At 35.0% G+C, this 23,873-nt stretch overlaps 1 protein-coding gene across 1 annotated transcript in view; it reads left to right on the forward strand.

Moving 5' to 3' along the window:
* The window catches only part of LOC150105578 (alanine--tRNA ligase, cytoplasmic-like), a 270,365-nt gene that overhangs the window by 115,235 nt on the left and 131,257 nt on the right, over positions 1-23,873 (forward strand). The window contains exons 10-11 of the mRNA XM_090394928.1: positions 6,596-6,723; positions 13,106-13,250. Of these exons, the coding sequence (XP_090251054.1) occupies positions 6,596-6,723; positions 13,106-13,250 (273 nt within the window). The remainder of the gene's footprint in view (positions 1-6,595; positions 6,724-13,105; positions 13,251-23,873) is intronic.

A 23,873-nucleotide genomic window follows, 5' to 3' on the forward strand; every position in this document is an offset into this window, starting at 1 on the left:
GAAATTTTTGTGTATCCTACATTCTCCAGGTCACTATCTCACTCAGAGCTATTCATCCATATGTTTGGGAAGCTTTCCTTCTTCATTTAACATATGCATTATCTAATGATAGCTGAACAGATGAATGGAAATTCCTCTCACTGTAGTAGACACAATTATAACAAACTACTGAGAAGTCCTGACCAAAATCCTATGAGCACAATACTGTTCTAAAGAAAATTAAATAATATAACAAATTATTTGACACCCATCTATCATTATAGCAAATATCATTATAACACACTCACCTGATATCACAAACTATCAAACAGCTCCAGCAAAAAACTTAGTCACAATTGCTGTTCTAATGGAAATTTACAAGGAAATATAACAAGCTGTTCCTGTGGTCCCAATGAGTTTACAGTAATGAGCCGATTGTATTTATTATTCATATTACATCATCATCAAATTCCTGATATGTACCCTCATGGGAATATACAATATATGCTTTGATAGTACAACATGATTAAGTTTGCTTTATTACTAGCTTCTTCCAGGTTAGTCGATTTATGAGGTCTCCAATATAGTCACATCTAAAGACCTATTAATTCATCACCCCATTGTAGACCTTGGTTGCCTTGTGGATCTTTTTCCTGTCATCCTAGTATCAGACACCTAGTTTGCTAACCTTTTCTTTCCCATTCTGTTTGTTACCATACTATTTTAGATTAGGTCTGTTCACACATTCTTGAATGATAAGAATGTTGTGTTCCTTTCTAATATCTTCATTTTTAATATGATTCATGCCATCTATTCATTCCTTTAATTCTTCTCAAAACTGACTCTAATGTCTTTGGTTTTTAGTCTTTGGTCAACTATTTCTAATCCACCTCTCAAATCCATAAATTAAAAATTGGTTTGAATACTGTCTTGTATGTAGCTACTTTAGTGTTTAGACTAATTTCTATTTTCTAAATTAAAGATACCAAGAAATTATATACTTGGTTTAATCCTTTATACAACTATAAGCAAACAAAGTTTGCACCTGAACTATTTTCAGGACTGGGGGGGGGAACTCGTATGTTGAAGCTAATGGCCTCACATCACTTGCCTGAGTATCCCATAATGCAAAGTACATCACCTTGCGGACATGTATAATCATATTTTCATGTACAAGTAACCTCTGGGTCTAGCTCCCACTGACGAGACCTCAATAAAGGTCGAAACCAGTCTGGGTAATGACCCTTCTCATGATGCATAACATTACACATGTCCACAAGGAGATGTGCTTTGCATTATGGGATACTAAGGCAAGTGATGTGAAGTTTAACAGCTTCAGTATACGAGTTGCCCCAGTCCTGAAAACAGTTCAGGTGCAAACTTTGTTTGCTTACACGTTGATAAGGATTAAACCAAGTATATAAATTCTTGGTATCTTTAATTTATAGTATAACCAAGTGGAAAAATTTCCAACTAATTTCTATTTTATTCCATATAAATTTATTCAGTTGACTCTCTATCATACTAGCTTTTCATATTCAGTTCATTTCCATATTCAATTTGCCATCATCACTAAAAATTGTGCCTAAGTAGCTAAAATGTTTTATTTGTTTTATAGGTTTCCATTCAGGGCAAAATTGTGTTTCCACTCAAAACGTGAGGTACATCCTTTCATTCAGTGTGCTGCCTATTTTCAGAGTGTTTTTTTTATTGCTGATTTTTATACTAAATTTGTTACAGCAGTTATTCAGTTTGGTTAAGGAATCCTACAGATGTGTACTGGATTTATTTAGAAATATAACGTCTGCATAAAGTAAAGAGCTGAGATTAATATCTCCTATTTTGATATCAGGTTTAATGCTGCTTTTCTTTATAATGTAATCCATATAGATGATGAATACCAGTGTAGATAGTGTGTACTCTTGTCTTATCTTATTTAACATCCGCCCATATTCCTATACCTCCAATTCTACAACTGAATCACAACTCAAATATAGATGATATGTTACTCAATATAGTATCTGGTTTTATGCCTTATAATCATAGTATTTTGAATAGCTTTTCTCTTGGCACTTTTACATCTTTTCTGGATCTACCAAACATAAATACTAATTCTTTCTATATTCCCATGCTTTCTCAACTATACTGCTCAAAACAATTAGTCGGTATTTTGGTTTTCTTGTAAATTATAAAGTTATAAAAATAATTTACAAATGTAACACGTTTATTTTAAAATATTCTTAATATATTGTACAACAGTGTAGAACAATCAGCTGTGTACAAAATCATGTTAAGACTTGTCAAAACGTGTCTTAGCCATATTAGCATGTGGGGGATATAAAAGTGTGGCTTGTTGAGCTCACTTCCACAGTGCATAATTATCACTTCAATTGAAAACTTGTGTCACCTACCATCCATTATTTTGTTAAAAATGGCAGAGCAACATGATATCCCAGAATCCATGGCATGGAGAGCCATTGGTCGATTAGAAGCTGGACAAACACAGCAAGTTGTCGTTCAAGCATGTTGTGTATCTCAAAGTGTAATTTCGTGACTAAGGAATCACTTTCTAGAGACTGGAAATGTTCGAAATTGTCTTCATACCATTGGTTTATATGCTCGAAGACCAATGGTTTGCATTCCACTTACTGCAAATCACAAAAGAGCTTGAAGAATTTGGATACAGGAACACTGCAATTGGACAAACAAGGATTGGGCTCATGCACTTTTTAGTGACGAGTCCAGGTTTAGTCTGCAACCAGATAACTGACAGTTCTTGATATAGCAAGAAAGTGCAACAAGAAATAATCCACAGTTTATTCGTGAAAGACCCCCCAACTTTAGGCAGGTGCATTTCTGCTCGACTGGTGCCACCACGATCACTTCAAGAGCTCGTGATTGCTCTCGCAGAAGAGTGGGGAAATATTTATTATTATTATATTATTAGTAAATAAGAGAGAAATTAGTCGGAACACTAAATTAGCTGTATACAAGACAGTGTTCAAACCAGTTTTAACTTATGGATCTGAGAGCTGGGTCAGAAGTAAAATACTTGACCAAAGACTAGAGACCGCAGATATGAGAGTCCTGAGAAAGATTAGAGGCGTGAACAGATGGCATCAATGGCAATATCATATTAAAAATGAGGATATTAGGAAAGAACTTGACATTGTCAGCATCCAGGAATGCGTTAGCAGAGCTAATCTCAGGTGGTATGGTCACTTAAATAGAATGGGAGAGGAAAGATTAGCAAAACAAGTGTTCTCTGCCAGGTTGGCAGGAAAACGACCCAGAGGAAGACCAAGATATAGGTGGATTGATACGGTACAAAGTGCCTTAGACGTTAGAAATATAAGATCTGATAATGTTGGAGTCTTGACAAGTAACAGACTGATTTGGAGGAAAAGTGTAGATAGGAAGTTAGTAATGATGTAAATTTTTCATGTAGTACTGTCATATCCTGTACACCCCCTTGAGGGTACATGGCAGGAATTTGATGATGATGATGATATTATTAGTAATATAATAATAATAATAATATTATCATAAGTACTTTTCTCCTGCTAACTCCTAACACTTTATAAAGCTCAAATCAGCCTTATCTTAGAATACTCTTCTCATATTTGGAATAGTGCAGCTAAGGCTTGATTGTATACAGAAGTGAGCAGTTTTCTTAATTGAATTGCTCCCTTGAGTTCCTTTTCTGTAGACAATGTTGCTGTGTTATGTATCTTCCACAGGTCTCTCCATGGATGTTGTTCTATTGAACTGGCTGCTACCATCTTTCCACCTTCCTGAATTCATATACAAGCACAAGCAACTACCACTCAAAACCGATATACAGTTCAACTCCATACTCATTAAGCCAACTTCTCATCCTCCTCCTTCATTCCTTACTCCTCTGCTTTTTAGAACATTTTTATCCATACTGTTTTCCCCCGTGACCTATATAATATAATGAAATATATTTCATTATATTTATTTCAACCTTCAGATCTTCAAAAAAATATGAACAAATTCCTTTCTTCCTTTTAATCATTTGCCCACAGATGGCACTGTCATGTCATATGTCAGGTGGTTAGAAGGAAGAATGGAATTTAATGTTTTTTTCATGTGTGAAGCTGATATTAAATTCTATTAATAATTCCTTGCTGGCTACACTTACGTGCAAACAAAATGTTCAACGATAAATAGTAACTGAATAAGAGGGTGTCTATTCTATGTATAACATCAAAAAGAAAGAAAGAAAGAATAAGGTGGTATTGTATTCATTATGGGGTTTTAATGGAATAAAATAGCACATATAAATAATTAAACAACATTGTTGTTTAATTATTTATTATTATAAAAGTGTCTCCATGGAGTCAGAAGACTCATCATGGGAGACCTTACATTGACACACTAACTATATTCACATAGTGCCTATCATACTTCTCCTTAAATTTCCACAGACAAAGCATTCACACCCACCTCTGGCAATGCATTCCACACATTCACCACACTCCATATGTGTTATATTTATTTCATTAAGCCCTCATTAAACCCAATAATGAGTTCAAACCAGCACATAGGTGTGAATAGTTAAGTATTATGGTATTACCTCACATCATAGACATCTAAAATATAACTTGTAGACCATTTGGGGGAGGGGGGTTTACAGACCCTAGTTTGATAAACTGTTCTAAAGCATTATCATTAAGTCAGTCCAGCAGAATACAGTGGGCTGCAGAATGACCATGTTAAAGAAAATTGTACCTATCCTTGAAAAGATGTGCTGGATCTCTTCATGGTGTCTGACATAACTCTGAAACCATCATATTGCATACTTGAAAAAATATGAGTGATGGTTTCAGAGTTACAATTTTATTTTGGAGTTCAAACATGATACTTTGTCACATGATGCCTTTATTAAGCAAAGTGGTTCTGTTACATTGGGAGATGAAACTCATCTAGTATACCACAGAGGCATGTTTCTTTCTGCTGATGGATATGAATGCAACTCTCAGTCTCTACTTATATTGGTTTACTCTTAGATAGTTTCCTCTTAGAGAGAGAGAAATTTAAACATACAATAAGGGAAATACTGCTGTTAATTAAGTATCCTGTTCAAGAAAATACAGTTGACTTGCTATATAAAGAACTCATAGGATCCACAGAAATGGTTTATTGAAAAACAGTAGCATTGTACCTGTGGAACTTTGCTGGACTCTTTAGCACAATGTTCTCTCCATTATCCAACCTTCAATTAACTGATTCCTTAAATGGTTGTCAACCAAGTTCTGGTACAGTATCATGTAGCTATACCTTCAATTACCAGACCAGCAAATTGATTTTCCCTCAGTGGTCAGATTATTGAGGAATTACTGTAGTTTATTATAGTGAATTAATTTGTTATGATAGTGTTTGTTGCAATAAGAATTAACTGTATATTACTTATTTATCCTCTTCATTTCCTATGGAGCATAGGACCTCAATCAATGCTTTCCACTGGACTCTGTTTGCTGTCTCCCTCTTGAATTCACTCCATAATCTCCCCCATCTGCTTCATCTCAATCTCAGTACTGTCTCCTCCAGGTCATCTTGGGGGCAACCCCTTTTCCTTTTTTCCTGTGGGTTCCATTTCATGGCTATCCTAGCTATGTGTTTATCAGGATTTCTGATAGTATGTCCAATCCATTTCCATTTCCTCTTTTTTATTTCTGTTGCAATATTGGTTTGTTTGTTCTTTCCATTAATGCCATATTTGAAATTTTATCTGGCCAGTATATTTCCAATATTTTTCTTAGAACTTTATTTATGTACACCTGTAGTTTGTTTGTATTTTTCTTGTTAATTTCCAGGTTTCTGATCCATATAGTAGAATAGTTTTAACATTTGTGTTAAAAAAGGCTTATTTCAGTTTTTAAGTTTAATTCTTTACTTCTCCATATGTTTTTCACCGTATTGAAGAATATTTTGAGCTTTTTATATTCTGTTTTTTATATCTTCTTCTGTTCCCCCTGTGGTACTTACCACTGATCCAGGTAGACAAAATTATCTATCTGTTCCAATGGTTCTTCTCTTATTTTAAAAGTTAGATTTTGTCATTATTTTTGTCTTTTTCCTATTTATTTTTAAGCCACATTTAGAGGCTTCCTGATTTAAATTATCTATTTTTTTTTTTACATATGTTGGTGCTTTTGAGCTAGCAGACATAGGTTGTCAGAAAAATCTTGTGACTGTATATAGTGCTGTGAATTTGCAGTCTGCCAAATGTGTTTTCAAGAAGCTGACATTGACACAATTTATTTGATTCAAATGGTGCAGCTGTGTCATTACCTTGCATATTATTTAACAAAATTGTATTAATATGAGTTTTGAATTTCAGTTCAATTTTAGTTTATATAAAAATGCAGAAATGCAAAAATTTCACATATATAAATGTGAATATAATATTAGTTTATGAATTGCTAAGAAGTAAAAACTTTCGTTTATGAAATCACAAAACATCTTGTGTTGAATCATGGGTATTTCATTGACATTTACTTATTTCAGTTAAACATTTGTTTTATTTTTGACATATGTTATAAGTAGATGATGTTTGAAATTATTGTTTGAAAAAAATATATTTATCTAGGTAAAAATGCTTGGAAACTATATTCTTATGGAATACCAGAGAATGTTATTGAAGAAATGTGTTTTGCAAGAAATCTTCAAATAGACTGGGAGGAATTCTCTAAGGAAAAAGAAAAGACTATTACAAATGTAATCACTCATAGATAATTTGTTTGTATTTTGTTAACTTAAATAATTTTTTTCTGTTAATTAAAAATCTTTTGGGTGTTGTTATTGGAAGATGTAGAAATATTAGGAAATGTCCATACATTAAAAAGATTATTTAAAAAAATACATTTTTAAACTGTCATAAAAGTCAGTGTGTGAGTATTTAGCTTGGAAGTGGAATAAATACTACTAAATAAAGAAACTCTTAAGTTTTGATTTTGCATTACCACCAGAAGATGCTTCTCATTCTTAAAATTATAAGTGCTATTGTTGTTAAAATAGCATTATCCCAAGATAAAGTGTTGTGTGTAATCTAGTATATAAAGATAGGACAGATATACATTATGGATTCCCTGGGAAATATGAAAAAAGAACCATCATAATTGAGATAATTACATTTGATATAAATAGTTTGAGGAAAAGGATGCATTCATAAAAGAAAGAAATCTCTGGCTGGACAATTAGCCAAGGATGTGTGCTGCAGGAAGTTCGAATTCCAATAGCCTAGCCTGGTTGGCTGAGTGATAGGTAATGAATAATATTTTACATCAAATTATCATCCTTCACTTCTGCTTCTAACTGCCGATTTACAAATTAAGTATGTAGGAATGTTTTTGGAAAATTTGAAGAAAAGAATAGAACTAATAATGATAAGTGCCTGATGAATTTCAGTTTGGAATATGTTAGTCATCACTAACACCATGTTTCAGCATAAAGATATATATGGAGAGAAGACACAAGATAAAAAAAATAAAAGAAAGTCTTATTGTTGATAGTGATATCTTCATGCCAGTTCAGGATACAAAAGTATATAGGGGATTTAAAATTGGAAGTGATCATCACTTGGTTTTTAAGCAAGATAAAAATGAATATCATGTTGAAAAGAACAATATGAGTTCTAAAAAGAACTAAAGTCACAGTTTTTGGAAGTGAACTGTAAACTTACCCATACAGATATTATTCAAGAAATACTGACTGAGTTTGAAAACAAGATCCACACCTTGAAATCTCAGTGGCAAACTCATAAGAAAACATTGATTCAGCTAAGTTGACATGTAGTAAAGTTGCTTTCAAGGACAGAAGAATATGAACTGCATAGGAGATGCAAGAAGTTAAAGAAACAGTCTTCGAAAACAAGAAAGCATATCAAAAGTAAGTAAGTTGGCAGATACCCTTAGAAAATACAGAGAAAAATATAAAAGAGTTAAACTAGATGTAATATTAGCTTAAACAAAAAATATAAATTTCTATAAAGGGAATAACTTTCTATAAAGGGGATCAGAAATGATAAAAAGATTATAGAAAACCAAAGATAATATTCTGAATGTCTGCAATAATTACTTTGAAAGTGGTTGTAAGGTTGTAACCACTTACAGACCATATAGAAACTTGGCATCACTTATCTGCTTCACCAAAGACCAGCCACATTCCCTAGACCTCCAGGTCTCTTGCAGTTGCAAACTGTCCTACTTTGGCCAAACAGGCAGGACAGCCAATATCAGAATTTCTGAGCACAATGACTACATCTAGTTCCACCAATACAACCACTTGGGAGTTGCTGACCATGCTTTGGGCACTCACCACAGGATACGCTGGAAGAAGGTTACTCTATTACATCACAACAAATACAAATATGAAAGGTTGTTCCTCGAATCTGCCTCAGCCCTGAAAAACTTTCCAAACCTCAACAAATTTGGGTATATGAGGCAGCCCCAAATTTGGAAAGTATTAATCCTTAGACCTTCACCCAACATCGAAGATTACCCAATTTAGCCCACTAGGGGACATCATTTAGGACTCTAGGCATGACTTTGGTTGCCTTTCTTCAGCCTCATTTTCCAAATGTTAGTGCCTGTGTGCACGTAACCATTGTTTTTTGTGATCCCCTGATAATGGCAATGTAACATTGCTGAAATATAGGAAAGTATTAATCAAAGTTTTTATAATTAATATTTTAGTATACATTGTTATTTCCTGAAAAATAATAGTTAGGAGAATTAAGTAATGTTCTGAGAGTAGCTGAAAGAATGGCATTCTGTAAAGAATGAAGGAAGTTATGGTCTGAGTTACTAGGGGTGCTGATATCTACATCACATTTGGAAGAGAACTAACTAGAAAAGGTAAACAGTATTAAGTAGATGGTGAAGATTATCTAGTTTTTCTGGTTGGTAGATGGACAAATCTGCATTGGGTTATTGCTAACTAGCAGTACCTTGACATTTCTGCCAGCTCTTATTAGAATTGGAAAAGGAAAGCCAGTTTGAATTGTGGACATTGAACTCTATTAAGAAAGATCATCTCACTGTTCGGATATTTTAGAACTACAGAAAATTATGCTCTTTGTTGTAATGGAGACGAAGGCTTAATTGATATAGGAATAATGATCTTATTTCTTCACTCAAAGCAGGATTGCAGAAAAACAGTGAACAGACAATGAAAGCTAAAAGGAGAATTAGTTATTCAGAGATAAATATTCTAAGAGGCATGCTGTATGGTGAATGCTAGTTGAGTATAATCTAGCGTATAGATGATAAAGAATAGGCATTAGCTCATGAGCACATCTCTTGAGCAGAAAGGCAAGAAGAAAATTCCATCAGGACTATAAACCTTTTTGATATTCAGGTTATTTAGGATTCTTCTGATATCTTTTTTTGGTGGGAGGCTACAGGAAGCATGCAATGCACTGTTCCGGGTAGAGGAGGAGGTGATTTATCCTCATCATCTATGTAAGAGTTGGATGAGAAGAATGATGCCAGGAGGTCAGTCGTATCTTTAGATGATGTTGCAATGCTAGTGTTAGGATGAGAAAGAGGTGGAAGAGGAGATGGACAGAAGTTGCACCCAAAGACTTTTTGTGAGCAACCAGAAGAGACAACTGCCATTGGCATAAGTGGTGAGTTTTTTATATTTAACCCTGTCAAAGCTAACTTTGACTGGGTTAAGTTTTGCACGTATTGCAGGCTTCAGTTTAGGCTGTAAATGAATGAACCTAGGTTTTTTTTTTTTTTTTTTTGTCTTGAGTTCCTCGCAATAAGCTGTTAGATATTCCCCTGGCACGCTTTTTTGGAAAACGACAGCTTAGATATGGGGTGAGAAATTTGAATAGCCTGAGGAATGGAAGCTTTCATTTCAACATGGATAATTTCTGTGACAAGATCGCAACAAGTACCTGGACCTGAAGAATGAAAACAGTAGTCTGATCATGGAAAGGATAAGTAAAAGTCACAGAGATCTTCCCACTTAGCACTGTAGCAATGCCAAACTACACAAGGTTGTGAATAGCTGAAAAGAGGACATTCAACAAGAGATGGAAATTGAATGAGATTGTGATCTGAATTACAAAGAGGAGCAGTTAACTTAACAGCGTGTACTTGGAAGGAGAACTGGTTGAGAAAAATGTCTTGGGACATATCTGAGTATTTTATCTCACTGTATGTTCCCCTGCTCTTTTTCTCTTCATCTATGCCATACTAGCATGAAAGTAAACCTAAATTAATATAGTGTTACTGTGTTAAATTAAACAAAAAACACCTCCCTACAAAATTTTTTTTTAAAATCTTACAAAAAAATTTATTCCACATTCACTTCATCAGTATTTGTGATATAAACACCAATCTAAAATGATCTGCATCATCATCACTTGCAGACATCCAAACCTGATCTGTTTTTGACTATACTTCCATTCTCTGCCATTATATAGATGATCGTCTTAATTATTCAAACTGTATGATTCCTTTCACCACATGGGTGGTAAATGAGCTTTTGTGCAATCCAACATTTCTTGCCAGAGGATGCCTAATCTTGAGTCTCCTCTTTTTTGACCTTCTATGGCTTGATTTTCCTGTCTCATTATGTCTCATTATCTGCTATCTCTGTCATTTCTTTCAATGCTGAAAATCATTTTGACCTGTTTAAGTTAAATACATATTTTCCTACCCTATATCCAAGCCATGGTTTATTGACAGGCATGCAGAGGCACCCCAGTTAAATAAAACAAAACAGCATACTGCAATTAGCTTGAAACAAGAACTGCAGCCTTATTCTCAGCCTGCATCGAAGTGTGATAAATGTAAATCAGCCATCAGCAAATTAAAATTTGACTTTGAAATGGCTAAATATTGAGAACACCTCATACATATATAACTCTTATGAAGGCCACAGAATTCAATTCCTGCTTATCTGTGCTTCTACTCTTCTCTCTCTCTCTCACACACACAAGTAGTCTATCACAGTACATATAGAGAAAGCTACTTTTTCTCCCACCTAGGCAACAAAGGCAAATGCATCTCCTCCTCCCACACCAAAAAGAGAATGCATCACATACTTTGTGAACTTTTGCAAGAAAGATTCTCTCTTTTTTTTCTTCCTCACAAAAAAGGATCTGAATTCATCTTCCCTTATCTTTAATAATACATAAATCACTAGAGATGATCATATATCTTTCTTAGACTGACATTCCCCACTAGCATTTCCTGGCATAAACACATCATATCATCATTAGCTTCCTCAGTCTCTACACAACTTTGCTTCTTTTCAATTCAGGATACTGCTTTTTATCTTTTCAGCCATTAACTCTGTTGTTATATGCTATCCAGTCATTTTTTAAATTTTGTTGGTCTTGTGACTCTAGAATCTCCATCTCTTGGTCTCTTGTCTTTTCTTTCAGTAGTTATAATTTCATGTTGATAAGTTCTTTTATGTTGTTGTTCCAACTCTTTTGTTGTTTCCCTCTTATGCCATTAACCTTCCCTAACATAATTGCATTTTCCAAAGATTCTTCTGCTCGCATATGTTCAGTGTACATTAACTTCTGCTTTGCAATCAATACTTCAAAGGAGCAGCCTGTCTTTGTTTTCTAAAAGCTTCTTGTTAGTCATTGTTGCTCTCCATGAGATTCTTAATAGTCTTTTCCACCAATTCAAATTAAATTCATTTGGTCTGTTTTTCTTAATGAAGCAGTTTCATATCTGTCCAGAAAGACCATTATTTCTAATGTTCATGGCCTTGCTAACATTCTTACATTTTTTGTCTAGTTTAACATGGCCTTTTTTTCTGCAGTTGCTAATTTTCTTTTAGTTTCATTTTCAGACTTACCATCATTTTTTATTCTGGACCCCAGTAAATCATACACTTCAACTGCCCCTATTTTATTCTCTCAATCATAAATTCATCTATACTACCAAAAGCCATCACTCTTGCTTTACTGATATTTAAATTAAGTCCCCCTTTTTTTTTGAATTTTATTTGTCTTTTAATTAAAATAATTTACTGATCTTGATTTTCCTTAGCTTTTATATTGAGTTGCTATCTCTGTACAAAATCAAAATTCTAGTTATGTTTGGGATAGTACTTCAAACATTTTGTTTGATACACTATCCCAAATACTTGATACTGTCTAAAGGAGGAGGAGGAGAGTGGTTTAATTAATTCACAATTACTCGTTGACTCACAATTGTCACCTGATAGATGGCTTATTTCAATTTTATATATTTTCTACAGGCACATCAATGGACACTGCCCAACTGAACTGTTATCTATCATTTCCTGCTTTTCACTATGCCTCTTAAAACACAGTGGCTATTCAGCATCCCCCCCCCACACACACACACACCAAACCTGCTTCTCTTCCTCCTTCATTCCATTTGCCTCTGTTCTCTAGAACTGCTTTTCCACTGTCTGGCTTTTCAGAATGATATCAGTTTCCTTCTCTCATAACTTTGCTACACACAAATCACTCATGCTGTAGGCCTGAAAATCTTATATGTGTACAATTGATATAAAAATTGTAAAGATTTGCTTAAATCACAATTCTTAATCACTTATCATATTATACATATAATTGCACATGTGATAGAGAGGAAGAACAAAGAGATCAACCTTGGAAAATATGTAAGAGTGTGGTGAAGAGTAGATTTTTACATGGAGAATTGTGAGTGAATGGAATGCATTACCAGAATATGTTGTTAACATAGGGAATGTTATGGATCTTAAAATTCAGTTGATAAATATGTTGTCACTTAAATGAACCTTCCACAATGAGTCTGCGGACTCCATGAGGGTGTAATAATAATAATATAAAATAGCAATAGTGAACCATTTTTCTGTAAAATAAACATGAAGACTGTGAACACAGTCATACCTCTAAGCTTGTTGATATAAAACCAGATAAATGAGCAAGTCAGTTAATCAAATGGTGGGTAAGTGAGAAAGAACTGTAATTAGATGAACAAATCAGCCAATCTGTATTTCTCAGTTGATAATTAGTATAGTATTTATTCACAAATATATATATATATATATATATATAAACTGCTGACTTTGTATATTCATTAATATATTTGCAGTTTTGCATATTTTAATTTAGGGAAATGTGATTCAAGTGGCTAATGATACTGCCAAAAAAGATAGTGCAGTTCTGCAGCATCTCGCAAAACTCTTGAAAGAGAAAAGCATTCGTGTAACTGATGATACTTTTAAGTATGATTACATGTCATATGGTGACTCTTATAGTAAGTATTGGTACATCTATTCCCCCCCCCCTCAAAAGAATATATATATATGGTAGTATGATATTTATATTATTATTACCAGACCTACATAGTCAGTAGACTCGGGGGGAAGTCTCATTCATTCTGTTTATTTATTTCATATGGGGTTTCCACCCCTTTCCTCCCTGTCTCCTTAGGATAGGTTGATCCCTCCTATTTAGTAAGTGTGTATTTTGTGACTAGACCAGTGTGTTCATGAGCCGGTTTGCCTGTTCTGAGGGATGAAAAACCTGAAATTCTGGGTGAAAAAATCCTCTACCTCCGTATTAGACCAGCTAACTCATCTTTAGTTGAAAGAAACCGGATAAAGGTTCCTCACATCATGGATGGGAATCGAACCCAGATCTTTCAGACTAAAGGGCTTCGTCTATATCGATTGAGCTACAGAAGCTCATTCACTCGGTAACAAAACTTATATTCTTTTTTAAATTCACTGCTCCATGCTCATAATGCCCTCTTTCAATACATTCTGCTGCTTCACCACTCTTCATTTAAAAAAAATCTGCTCCTCTCTTCCTTTTTTACACACTCATATACAACTTCCAAGAATGGCTTGTTTTGCTCTGCTCCAGCTCCCTCTACTCTGAGTAATCCTGCTGTATTAATTTGTTAAAATTTTCTGACCACCTTAAGCATCTCTGTTATATCACTTCTTTTCCACATAATCCACCAAGCTTGACAATTTTATTCTCTCCACTTAACCTTATAACTACCATTGCCTTAGCTTGTCTCTGGAGTTACTTTGTGAGTAGAAATTAGGTAAACAATTACATAATATTCCACATGTTATTTGAACAGTCTTATACTGCAAAACAATAATGCTATAAACAATGAGAGAAGAATGTTTGTCTCATGTCGATACCATTTTCAATGCATATGTAAAGAGAAAAAATGAAAATTATAGTACACAATATAGTGTATGATTATTAAATGCAGGAGGCATACGTTGAGTCTGCAGCTATTAGAATTCAAGGAAATGATACTGAAATTATTATCAATTGATAAACTATTTTGTACAGTCATGAAAGGTATTGTGTATAATTCCAAAATTGGGAAAGTTTTGGGCTGTCTTTTTTCAGGTTAAATTAATGAATATTGACTTCACAGCTTTCTTTCTGTTAGAAAAAAGCTTTAACACTTCAGTGTTATTCAAATGAATCTTGTGATTAGTAGATAAGACACAACTAGCGAGGCCCAGTTTATCAGAATCATGAAACTTGGATGTATTCTTGATGTTTAATTTATTTGAGCAGACTGACTTGTCTGCCTACAATATTCAAGGAATTCTGTAAACTCCTGGATAGGAAAATAGGAGGATATTTATTCTTTGGAGAGCATAAGAATGAATTTAATTTATGAAATGGATGGAAGGAGATTTGTAGATTAAACTGGTAGTATAGAAGTCTGGTGAGCATCTCAGACTTCATATAGAATGAAGACTAGAGATTTCTCTAAAGATGAACTAGGATAAAGGATAAAGGCTATATCTCTAATAAAACTTCTGTTTTTAAGAAGAGAATCAGTGGAGCATAAGGTGTGGGCATGTACTAGTTTTGATAATGCTTGACTTCTGCGATGGATGAGAAGCATCATCAATATACTTGTTATCTTTGCATGATAACACGTTGGAATGGAAGAATCTTTGCATGATAACACGTGGGAATGGAAGAAGTTGATTGTTTTCTATTTCAAGAGTAAATTTAATTCTTGATCTAGCAGATTTTAGAGAGGAACAAAAAAAGTTCACATAAAGGAGTTAGGGTTCCAGTTTCTAAAAATGTCTACATATTGAAGCCATACAGAAGGCTTGGGGAGGGAGAAGGTAGTAAATGTATACTGTTTTCAATGTCCCATATTGTAGTTGGCTAAGGTGTGAGAGATAGGCAAATCTATTGCCATAGATTCACTTCAATTTGCTTGTATACTGCAGGAAAGACCTGTGCTTACAGTAAAAATCAAATAATTTTATGATATCTGGAATCATTATGCAGTAACTTTAGTATATCTGTGAGAGGGATAAGTTGTAAAGAGTGAAATCACATCAGGACTAATTAAAAGGTCTATTATCAGTAGTAATATAATTCTGGATTTCTTGAATTTTTTTGAAATCTTCTGAATTTTTAACATTGTTGGAGAATTCTCAGTAAAAGAGGAAAGAACTTTTGACAAATGTTTTGAAAGTTTGTTTGTTGGACAGCCAATAATAGAATCCACATTAGGTTTTAGAGAAACATTTTCTTTATGAATTTTTGGAAGTCCATGAAGTCTGTAAGTTTCATAATGATGAATTAGATTGTTGAATGTTTCTTCAAGTCTTCTCCTTCCATCTACTTTATAAATTAAATTCATTCTTATGCTCTCCAAAAGATAAATATCCTCAGTTTCTTATCCAGTAGTTTAAAGAATTCTTGCTTATGCAATCTCTCATATTATTGGTAGACAGATAATTTTGCACAGATACATTCAGAACATTAAGAATAAATCCAATTCCATGCTGGCCGAGTGGTTAGCATATCCGCTCTCCAGCCAAAAGGCTGCGGGTTCAAATCCCACCATGGGCATGGATGTTTGTGATTGTCTGTGAAAATTTAGTGGTGGTGATGGGTGGTAGATGACATTGGTGTAATGATGATGGTAGTTGCTGTTGGTGGAGACACAGAATTTTAGAGTAGGTGCCCTCCCTCGATGAGTCTTTGGACTCCCTGGAGGTGTTATGTAATAATAATAGTAATAATAATGATTTTGATTAATCAGACCTTGTTAGTCATACATATCTACTAGATGCAGGATTCATTGGAATAAGATCAAAGCATTACACTAAAGCCATTTTTGGTTTAGTAAGATTGTATGAAGGAAGCTGTGAAGCCCATATTCATCACCCAAAGTTAATCTTAAATAAATAGCATAAAACTGTTCCAATTTTGGGAAGTTATCCTACTTAGTATCACCCATGACTGATAATTTATAATTTGATACTAATTTCATATTCTTGAATTCTAATAATTGAAGGTCAAGCTCCTTCTGCACTTAACATCATGTATTATAACACAATATTATAACACTCTTTAATTGGAAATTAATATTGTATTTTATTTTTGTCTTAACTAGCATGTGTCTGGCCACCCCCTGTGATAATTGAGTATGGGTACAGTAATGATTATGCAATGCCGAACGGGATTTCACAGGTCTCCAATTTAAATGGGTTGATAAAGACATTACAGAAGAGTAACTATGAGTACAAAGGGATATTGAAATGCATGTACACAAATGCTAGAAGTATCAAGAATAAGGGTGAGGAGTTTTTGGCATTGGTAAGATCAACTTGGCCAAAAATTATAGGCATTATTGAGACCCTGGTTGACTGAAAATGATATAGCTACCGGGATAGAATAGTAAAGGGTATTGTATTTTCAGGGAGGATAGAAGGAACAGGACAGGAGGTGGGGTATTGCTGATGATACTGTAGAATTACAACCAACAAAATTAGAAGTTAAAGAGGATATTAGGTCTGAGGGATATTTGTGGCTGTCTGGTGTGAGATAGAGGCAGATAGGACAAAATACATTGTTGGGTGCTGCTATAGACTGGGTGAGATCCACAGGAAGATGTAGATGCCATGTAATTGCAAATCAGCACAAGTGTAAATTGAACAATTATTATGGAAGACTTTAACATTGATTGGAGGAAGGAAAGAAGGCATAGCAAGATGGAAGTGGGATTTATACAGTTTGGTAAGGGATAATTACATGAAACAACATGTTATTGAGGGGACAAGGGGTTTGAGTGTGTGTTGGATCTGATAATAGCATCAGAAGATACATCCATAACCAAGGTAGACTTTCTGCCTCCAATCGGGGAGAGTGACCATATTCCCTTCTTCTGGGAAGTTGCCAAACACGAGGAGTGCTCTATCAAGAAGGGATTTATGTTCACCTATATGGCTGGTGATTATGAGGGACTCAGGAGTCATCTTAGAACAGTGCCATGGCTTGAGAAGCTACTAGGAAAGAATGTCATTAATGCATGGCAAGTGGTTAGAGATTGCTTGAGAGTAGCAGTATCAGACCATACCAAATGTCAGGAGGATAAAGCAAGTTGGAATTAAGTGAATGAGCATGGATATAAAGCAAGAGCTACAAAAAAAAGAAAACATTGTGTAGGAAATATAAAGAAAATAGTGATTAGCATACTCATGAGCAGTACAAAGTGCAAGCAAGAAGGGTGAATAATATGGTGGAAGGCCAAATCAAACTGAGAAAGAATCAACCAAACAGGCCAAAGTAAACCCAAAAAATTTTTTTCATTATTTAGCAAGTAAGAGTAAAAATGACTATGGTAGAATGCCTTTAAACAATGCTCATGGTAGGAAGGTGACTGAACCAAAAGAAATAGTTGAGTTGCTGAATGATCATTTTGCAGAGGTGTATCATCTAGGTGGCAATTTTACAGTTGCTAATGTTATAGAGATGCATATCAACATTGAGATAGAACAGGAGGTGTTCAGCATATTAAAAAATATGAATGGGACACAGCAGTGAGACTAGATGGCATATCATCCTGTGGACTCTGTGAATGTGCAAGAGAATTGGCATTGCCTTTGACGAAGTTCTTCAATCCAAGTCTCATCTCTGGCAGGGTTTCAAGGAAGTGGGAAAAGGGTGAGATAGTACCATTGCATAAAAGTTGCTCCAAGACAGAGGTAGCAAACTACAGACCAATTAATATATTGGGAGTAGTTGTTAATGTATTGGAAAAGTTGATGAAAGGTAAAATTCAACAGTGGGTGGATAGGGATGTAATACTCTGTAGTTGGCAGCATGGCTTTGTAAAGGGTAGGTCTTGTCTTAGTAACTTATTCACATTTTATGATAAAGCGACAGCAGAATTGGATAAAGGTAATGGCTACACCATGATACTGCTCAACTTTGCCAAGGCATTTGACAGAATACCACATGGAAAACTATTACAAAAACTGGAGATGATGGGAATGGATATGAAGCTAGTAGCATGGATAGGGGAATGGCTAATGGACAGACACCAGAGAGTAGCATATAGTGGATTGGAGTTTAGGAGAATGATGGGTGACTAGTAGAGTACCTCAGGGGTTCAGTACTAGGAGGGGATATTTAGTCGTTTGCTGATGATGTAAAACTGGAGGGAGCAATAGTTGATAAAAGTAATAGATGTCCTGCAGGATGATTAAAATAAATTGGCATTGTAGGCAAAGGATAATGATTATCAACTTAAATTCAAAACATGAGGTTATGCACTTCAGGTTAAAAAGGTTGCACATGGTGCATCATATTGATGATATTGGTTTGTAGGAAATTGATGAGGCTAGGGACTTGGGGATAATGGTGGACAAAGAGTTAAAGTTCAGAGGGCATGTTGCAAAAGTTGGTAAAATAGCTCAATCAATTGCTTGGATGTTGAAAAACATGCTAACATGTAAAGATATGGAAGTTATTATCCTTCTTTATAAGTCTATGATTCAGCCACATCTTGGCTACTGTGCACAGATTTGGTCACCTGTGTTTCTTTGGGACCAGCAAGTGGTCGAAAAGATTCAGAGGCAAGTGACTGAGATGGTGACAGGTCTGTGGAATACTTCTGCTCCCTACAAGGATAGGTTGAAGGTTTGATAAGTGGAAAAGAAGGAAAGAAACTTTTAAAATATTAAAGAGGTTATAAAATTGATGCAAATGAAAATTTTCAATATATAACAAATAGTTAGAGAACTAGGGGGACCATCGTTGGAAGTTGTGTAAAAGTGTGGTTAGTAGGGATGAGTGAGCCAAATATTTTGCATGGAGAGTGGTGAGTGAGTGAGTGGAATGGATTGCCAGAGTTGATTATCAGTTCCCTGATGGTGAATGGATTCAAGGAGAGGATGATAGGATGTATGTGTGCATGATGGTTGATTTCGGTCTCCCACGATGATTTCCATGGAGATGCCGTAAATAATAATAATAATAACTATATTCCCATAAAATGCTCTTGAAACAAAACGGAAAATTCTCCTCTCATTAAATTTATTTCCGATGTAAATGACTTCTGAATCTTAATTACTAGTTACATATACTACTTACGTACCTAAATTTCACAATAAGTCTTCTTATCTCTGTGTTTTAGTGTCTTCATCACCTCATAAGTCGGTTTAGAGTGCTTCAAATAAAAGTTCTTTTTAACACAGCCTTTTCTCTCTTATATAAACTTTGAAGGTAAGAGACAAAAACTTCAGCTAGGTAGGTTATAGATTACTAAAAGAAAGAATATTAAATCTCCATTGTTATGTTATTGCTGCATATAGAAATAATGTTTTAATTTAGAAACTATAAACATTTTGAAAGTGGTTGAGAACTTTGATGATATAATCTGAATCATGAGTTAGTATTTTACAGCTTAAAATGCATAGGCTCAACCCACGTTCATCTTTTATTTGATTAGGGGTTTTGGTGGCCAGCTGTTTTGAAAAGTGTTCTTTGTCAGAGACTAGGCTTGAAAGCTCTGAATACCAAGTTACTTCATTTTTGAAAGGGGGTGTTTTTCATAAGTAAAATCTTGTTTTGCAAAATCACTGCCATAAAGAAGGACCTTGGTATTTTATTTTATTTGTGTGGGTTCCACCCCCCCCCCCCTTTCCTCCACCATCCTGGACTGGTTGAGTCCTCCTAATGAGGGATTATGTATTTTATGACTGTAGATCTTATGGGCTAGTTTGCCTGTTCTGAGGGATGAAAAACCCTCTACCTGCATATGAGACTGGCTAACTAACCTGTAGTCAAAAGAGACCAGATAAAGGTTTCTCACGTCATGGACAGGAATCGAACCCTGGTCTTTCTGACCAAAGGGCTTCATCTATACCGACTGAGCTACTGAGGCTCAAACCTTAGTATTGAAAATTATTAAAAGAAGGGATAATAATTATCCTTTTTTGAAGCTATAAAAGTTTTGAAGATGATCAAGAGTTTATGATGTAACCCTTAGCGTAGAGTCTCCTTAGCTCAGTTGGTTTTGATGCAGCCCTTTGGATGGAAAAATTTGGTTGAATTTCATCTAGGACAAGAGGAACTTTTATCAGGACTGTCCAATCAAAGGTGAGTTAACCAGTCTTGTGCAAGGGTGGATGGTTTCATCCCTCATAATACTGGTACTGTGAACACACATCTACAGACATAAAAAAAAAAAAAAAAAAAACTCAGGGGATGTAGCAGAGGAGTGTGAAGCTGGCTATGTTAATTGTCAGAAACCCCTAATTAGGGGATCAGTTCATCTAGCATGGACAAGAAATGGATGTAATCCTTGTAAGTTGTCTTGGTATGGGCAGAGTCAATCTTAAATGACATAGACCTTGTTCGTATACCATATTGGTGGAACTGTACTCCAGGAAATTGATGAAGCCAGAGACTTAGGAGTGTTAGTGGATGGGGAATTAAAGTTTAGCTGCTTTATCCACATAGCAAAAGTGGATAAAGCAGCTCATCAGGTTACTTGCTGAAGCATACTTTGACAAGCAGAGACAAGCAGGTTATTGTTTCTCTTTATCAAGCCTCGATAAGACCCCATCTTGACTACTGCATGCAAATCTGGCTGCAGGGGTTTCTTGGTGATGATGATGAGGAGGAGGTGGCGAGGATCCAGAGGTGAGTGACCAAAATGGTAGCAGGTCTATGGAATGAACCTTATGAGAATAGATCGAAGACTTGTGGGTTACAGAAACTGGTTGATAGGCAGAAAAGGGATAATATGATTGAGACCTACAAATTACTGAGGGATTTTTAAAAGATTAATTCAGAGGAAATTTTTCAGAACAGGTCTGGTGATGGGAGAACTAGGGGCCATCCATGGAAACTGAGTAAGAGTGTAGTTAGCAAGGGTGTTAGAGCCAATTTTTTTTTGCTTGTAGTAATAAATGGATGGAATTGGTTGCCAGAGTCTGTTGTGGGTGCTATGACTGTGAATGAGTTCAAAGCAAAGTATGATAGATACTGTGCAAGTGTTGGATAGTTCTTGATGTTTAGGGCCTCCCTTGATAAGTCCTTGGAGTAGCCAGTAATAATAATAATAATAATATCTTTACCTTTTATAGTGCTTTTGATTAAGAGCTCTGAATTTCTGTTCTTATATCAGAAATCAGCCAGTCACAGGGGTTAAGTCAGTAAAACTTTTTAATAAAGGACAAATATATACTGATTCTATGTGAAGGCCATATCTTTCAAGTATTGTAATACCAAGACAACTCATGCTGAAAGTTGTAATTTGTAATCTTTCAGTTTTTAAATCAAATGTTTAAAAGGTAATTGGGAGCCTATAATGTATAGATAACTCACACTGGCAAACTTGTAGGGACCTCTAGAACTGTCGGTTATATTTGGATAGTTTGTTATATCATCTAATACCTGTTTTAATATATGCATTGTGCTGTAGGGTTGATTGGAAACACTTTTGGCAGTATTTAATAGAGAACAAGTTTGATATCATTATTGAATGTAGTGAGAGTTAGTGGGTATTATCTTTCTTGTTTTAATAACATTCTCTTGTTTCTTTCAATTGGATTTTATGTCCTAGTTCATGAACTAGTCAATTACCAAAAATTATATTCTATATTCTTGATCACTGACAGGAGATTCCACATATCCTTCAAAAGAATTCAGAGAACTGACCAGGGCTTCTGACCTGATTCTAACTCACTTTTTGTGGCTGACTTTATTATTGGGTATCTATCTAGATATTGAATGAATGAGAATGAGCTGACAGTTTGGGATTTATCAGCCCAATAGTATTCTGTATTGTAGAACGCTTCAGGTATTGAGACCATGTGTTTTTAGATCAATAACAAGTTTAATAAAATAAACAAATAAAGACTAGAAACAATTAATTACACATATTAGATGTTATTAGAACTTTACAATTAGTACATATGAACAAGTGACCAGAATAATAATAAAAAAAAAAGTTCAATTAATTACTGTATATGCATTGGAACAATTCTAGTTATTGTTGTCACATTCTGTAGCATGGTATGTGTCATATCCTAGGTCCACAATAGTCAATTTTTAATGAAAGTAGACCGAACTTGGTGTAGGATTAAGCCTTGGTTTTTGTTACACTGTGTGGGGATCCTTAGCATTTCAGATGTTTCCTTGAGCTCTCTTGTAAAATTATGATCAATATAAGGCATTTTTGTTTGTTTCCAAACTACTTGATGGCCTTTAGTAGTTGTATGGGATGCCAAACCTGATTTATGTGATCTTTTTACAATATCTTTTACGTGTTCAAACATGCAGATCTTGGCTGACCTTCCTGTCTGGCCTACATAGCAAATGCCACAAGAGCAATGAATCTCATAAATGCATGGTTTTTTCATGGGGTGATATGGAAATTTTGGTGGATATTATGCAATGCATATAATGCAATGCAGTGCATATACATAAGATTTTATGCAATGGTAAAAATGCCCACATTAATGTTGTAATTGCAGAGTAACATTGATGCTTTGTCTGTAACATTCTTCATGTAAGGTAGTGTGATTGTATTCTTATAATCTTGTTAAAGTAAAGGAGCTGTTGGAGATGTATTAAGAATTCTGTTGATTGTCATGGGTTCGTAACGATTGAGGGCAAGAGTATTCCTCATGTAGTTCAGTTCTCCATTCCTGTTAATTGGTGTGCTGGATATCATGGAGGTTTAATGGAATATTTACAGCACTAGGAAAGGATTAAAACTAATTTTAATGCTTCCAGTTTTTCATCTCAGTCACTGAGACATCTTCAGGAATTACAAATAACTCTTGTAACTCACTCAAATACAACACAATACTAAGTGAAACACGTGGGCGACTCTAAAGTCCTATCTAGGTGTTTTCCCTCTGTGGGCATTTGTAAGTAACCTAGGATGTAAAGGTGGGATCTCTGATAATTAATGTTTTTCAAATTTTGGGAAGTTTATGCACCCGTATTTATTTACATTCGGTTGATTTCTGATTGCCGCCACAGTTCTAAAAAAAACAGTCTTTCTTTTTTGAATTTACTATAGCGGAGCATGGTTGTTTTTCTCCAGGAGTTCCTTTCGGTCTACCGAAAATACACAAACAAAACACACCGCTCCAGCCGATAGTCGAAGGTATAGATAGCTGGAATTATCACCTAGCCAAGAAATTAGCAGCAACACTCAAGGAGTTGGTAGGTCATTCCCCACTCCTATATCAGAAACACACAACACTTCATAAACATAATCAAAGGCATTACATTAGAAAAAGATGATTTATTAGTCAGTTTTGACGTCTCTGCCCTCTTTATGAATATCCCAATAAATGACACAATCCTTCTTTTATAGAACAAATTCCCTCCAGATATCACGGCGCTCTTTGCGTATTTATTACATTCTGGTTATTTTGTATGGTAAAATGCTTTCTGCCTACAAAAAGAAGGCACAGCCATGGGCTCGCCGTTATTCCCTCCCTCTATTGCCAACTTTTATATGGAAAGTTTTGAGCAACATGCTTTAGATTCCTCTCCTTTAAAACTCAAAGTCTGGCTTAGATACGTTGATGATGTTTTCGCGATGTGACCCCATGGCCGCTAG

Source organism: Typopeltis vanoorti, chromosome 6 (assembly GCF_054136105.1).
Source record: "Typopeltis vanoorti isolate ZY-2024b chromosome 6, IOZ_Tvanoo_1.0, whole genome shotgun sequence".
In the NCBI taxonomy this organism is placed as follows: Eukaryota; Metazoa; Arthropoda; class Arachnida; order Uropygi; family Thelyphonidae; genus Typopeltis; species Typopeltis vanoorti.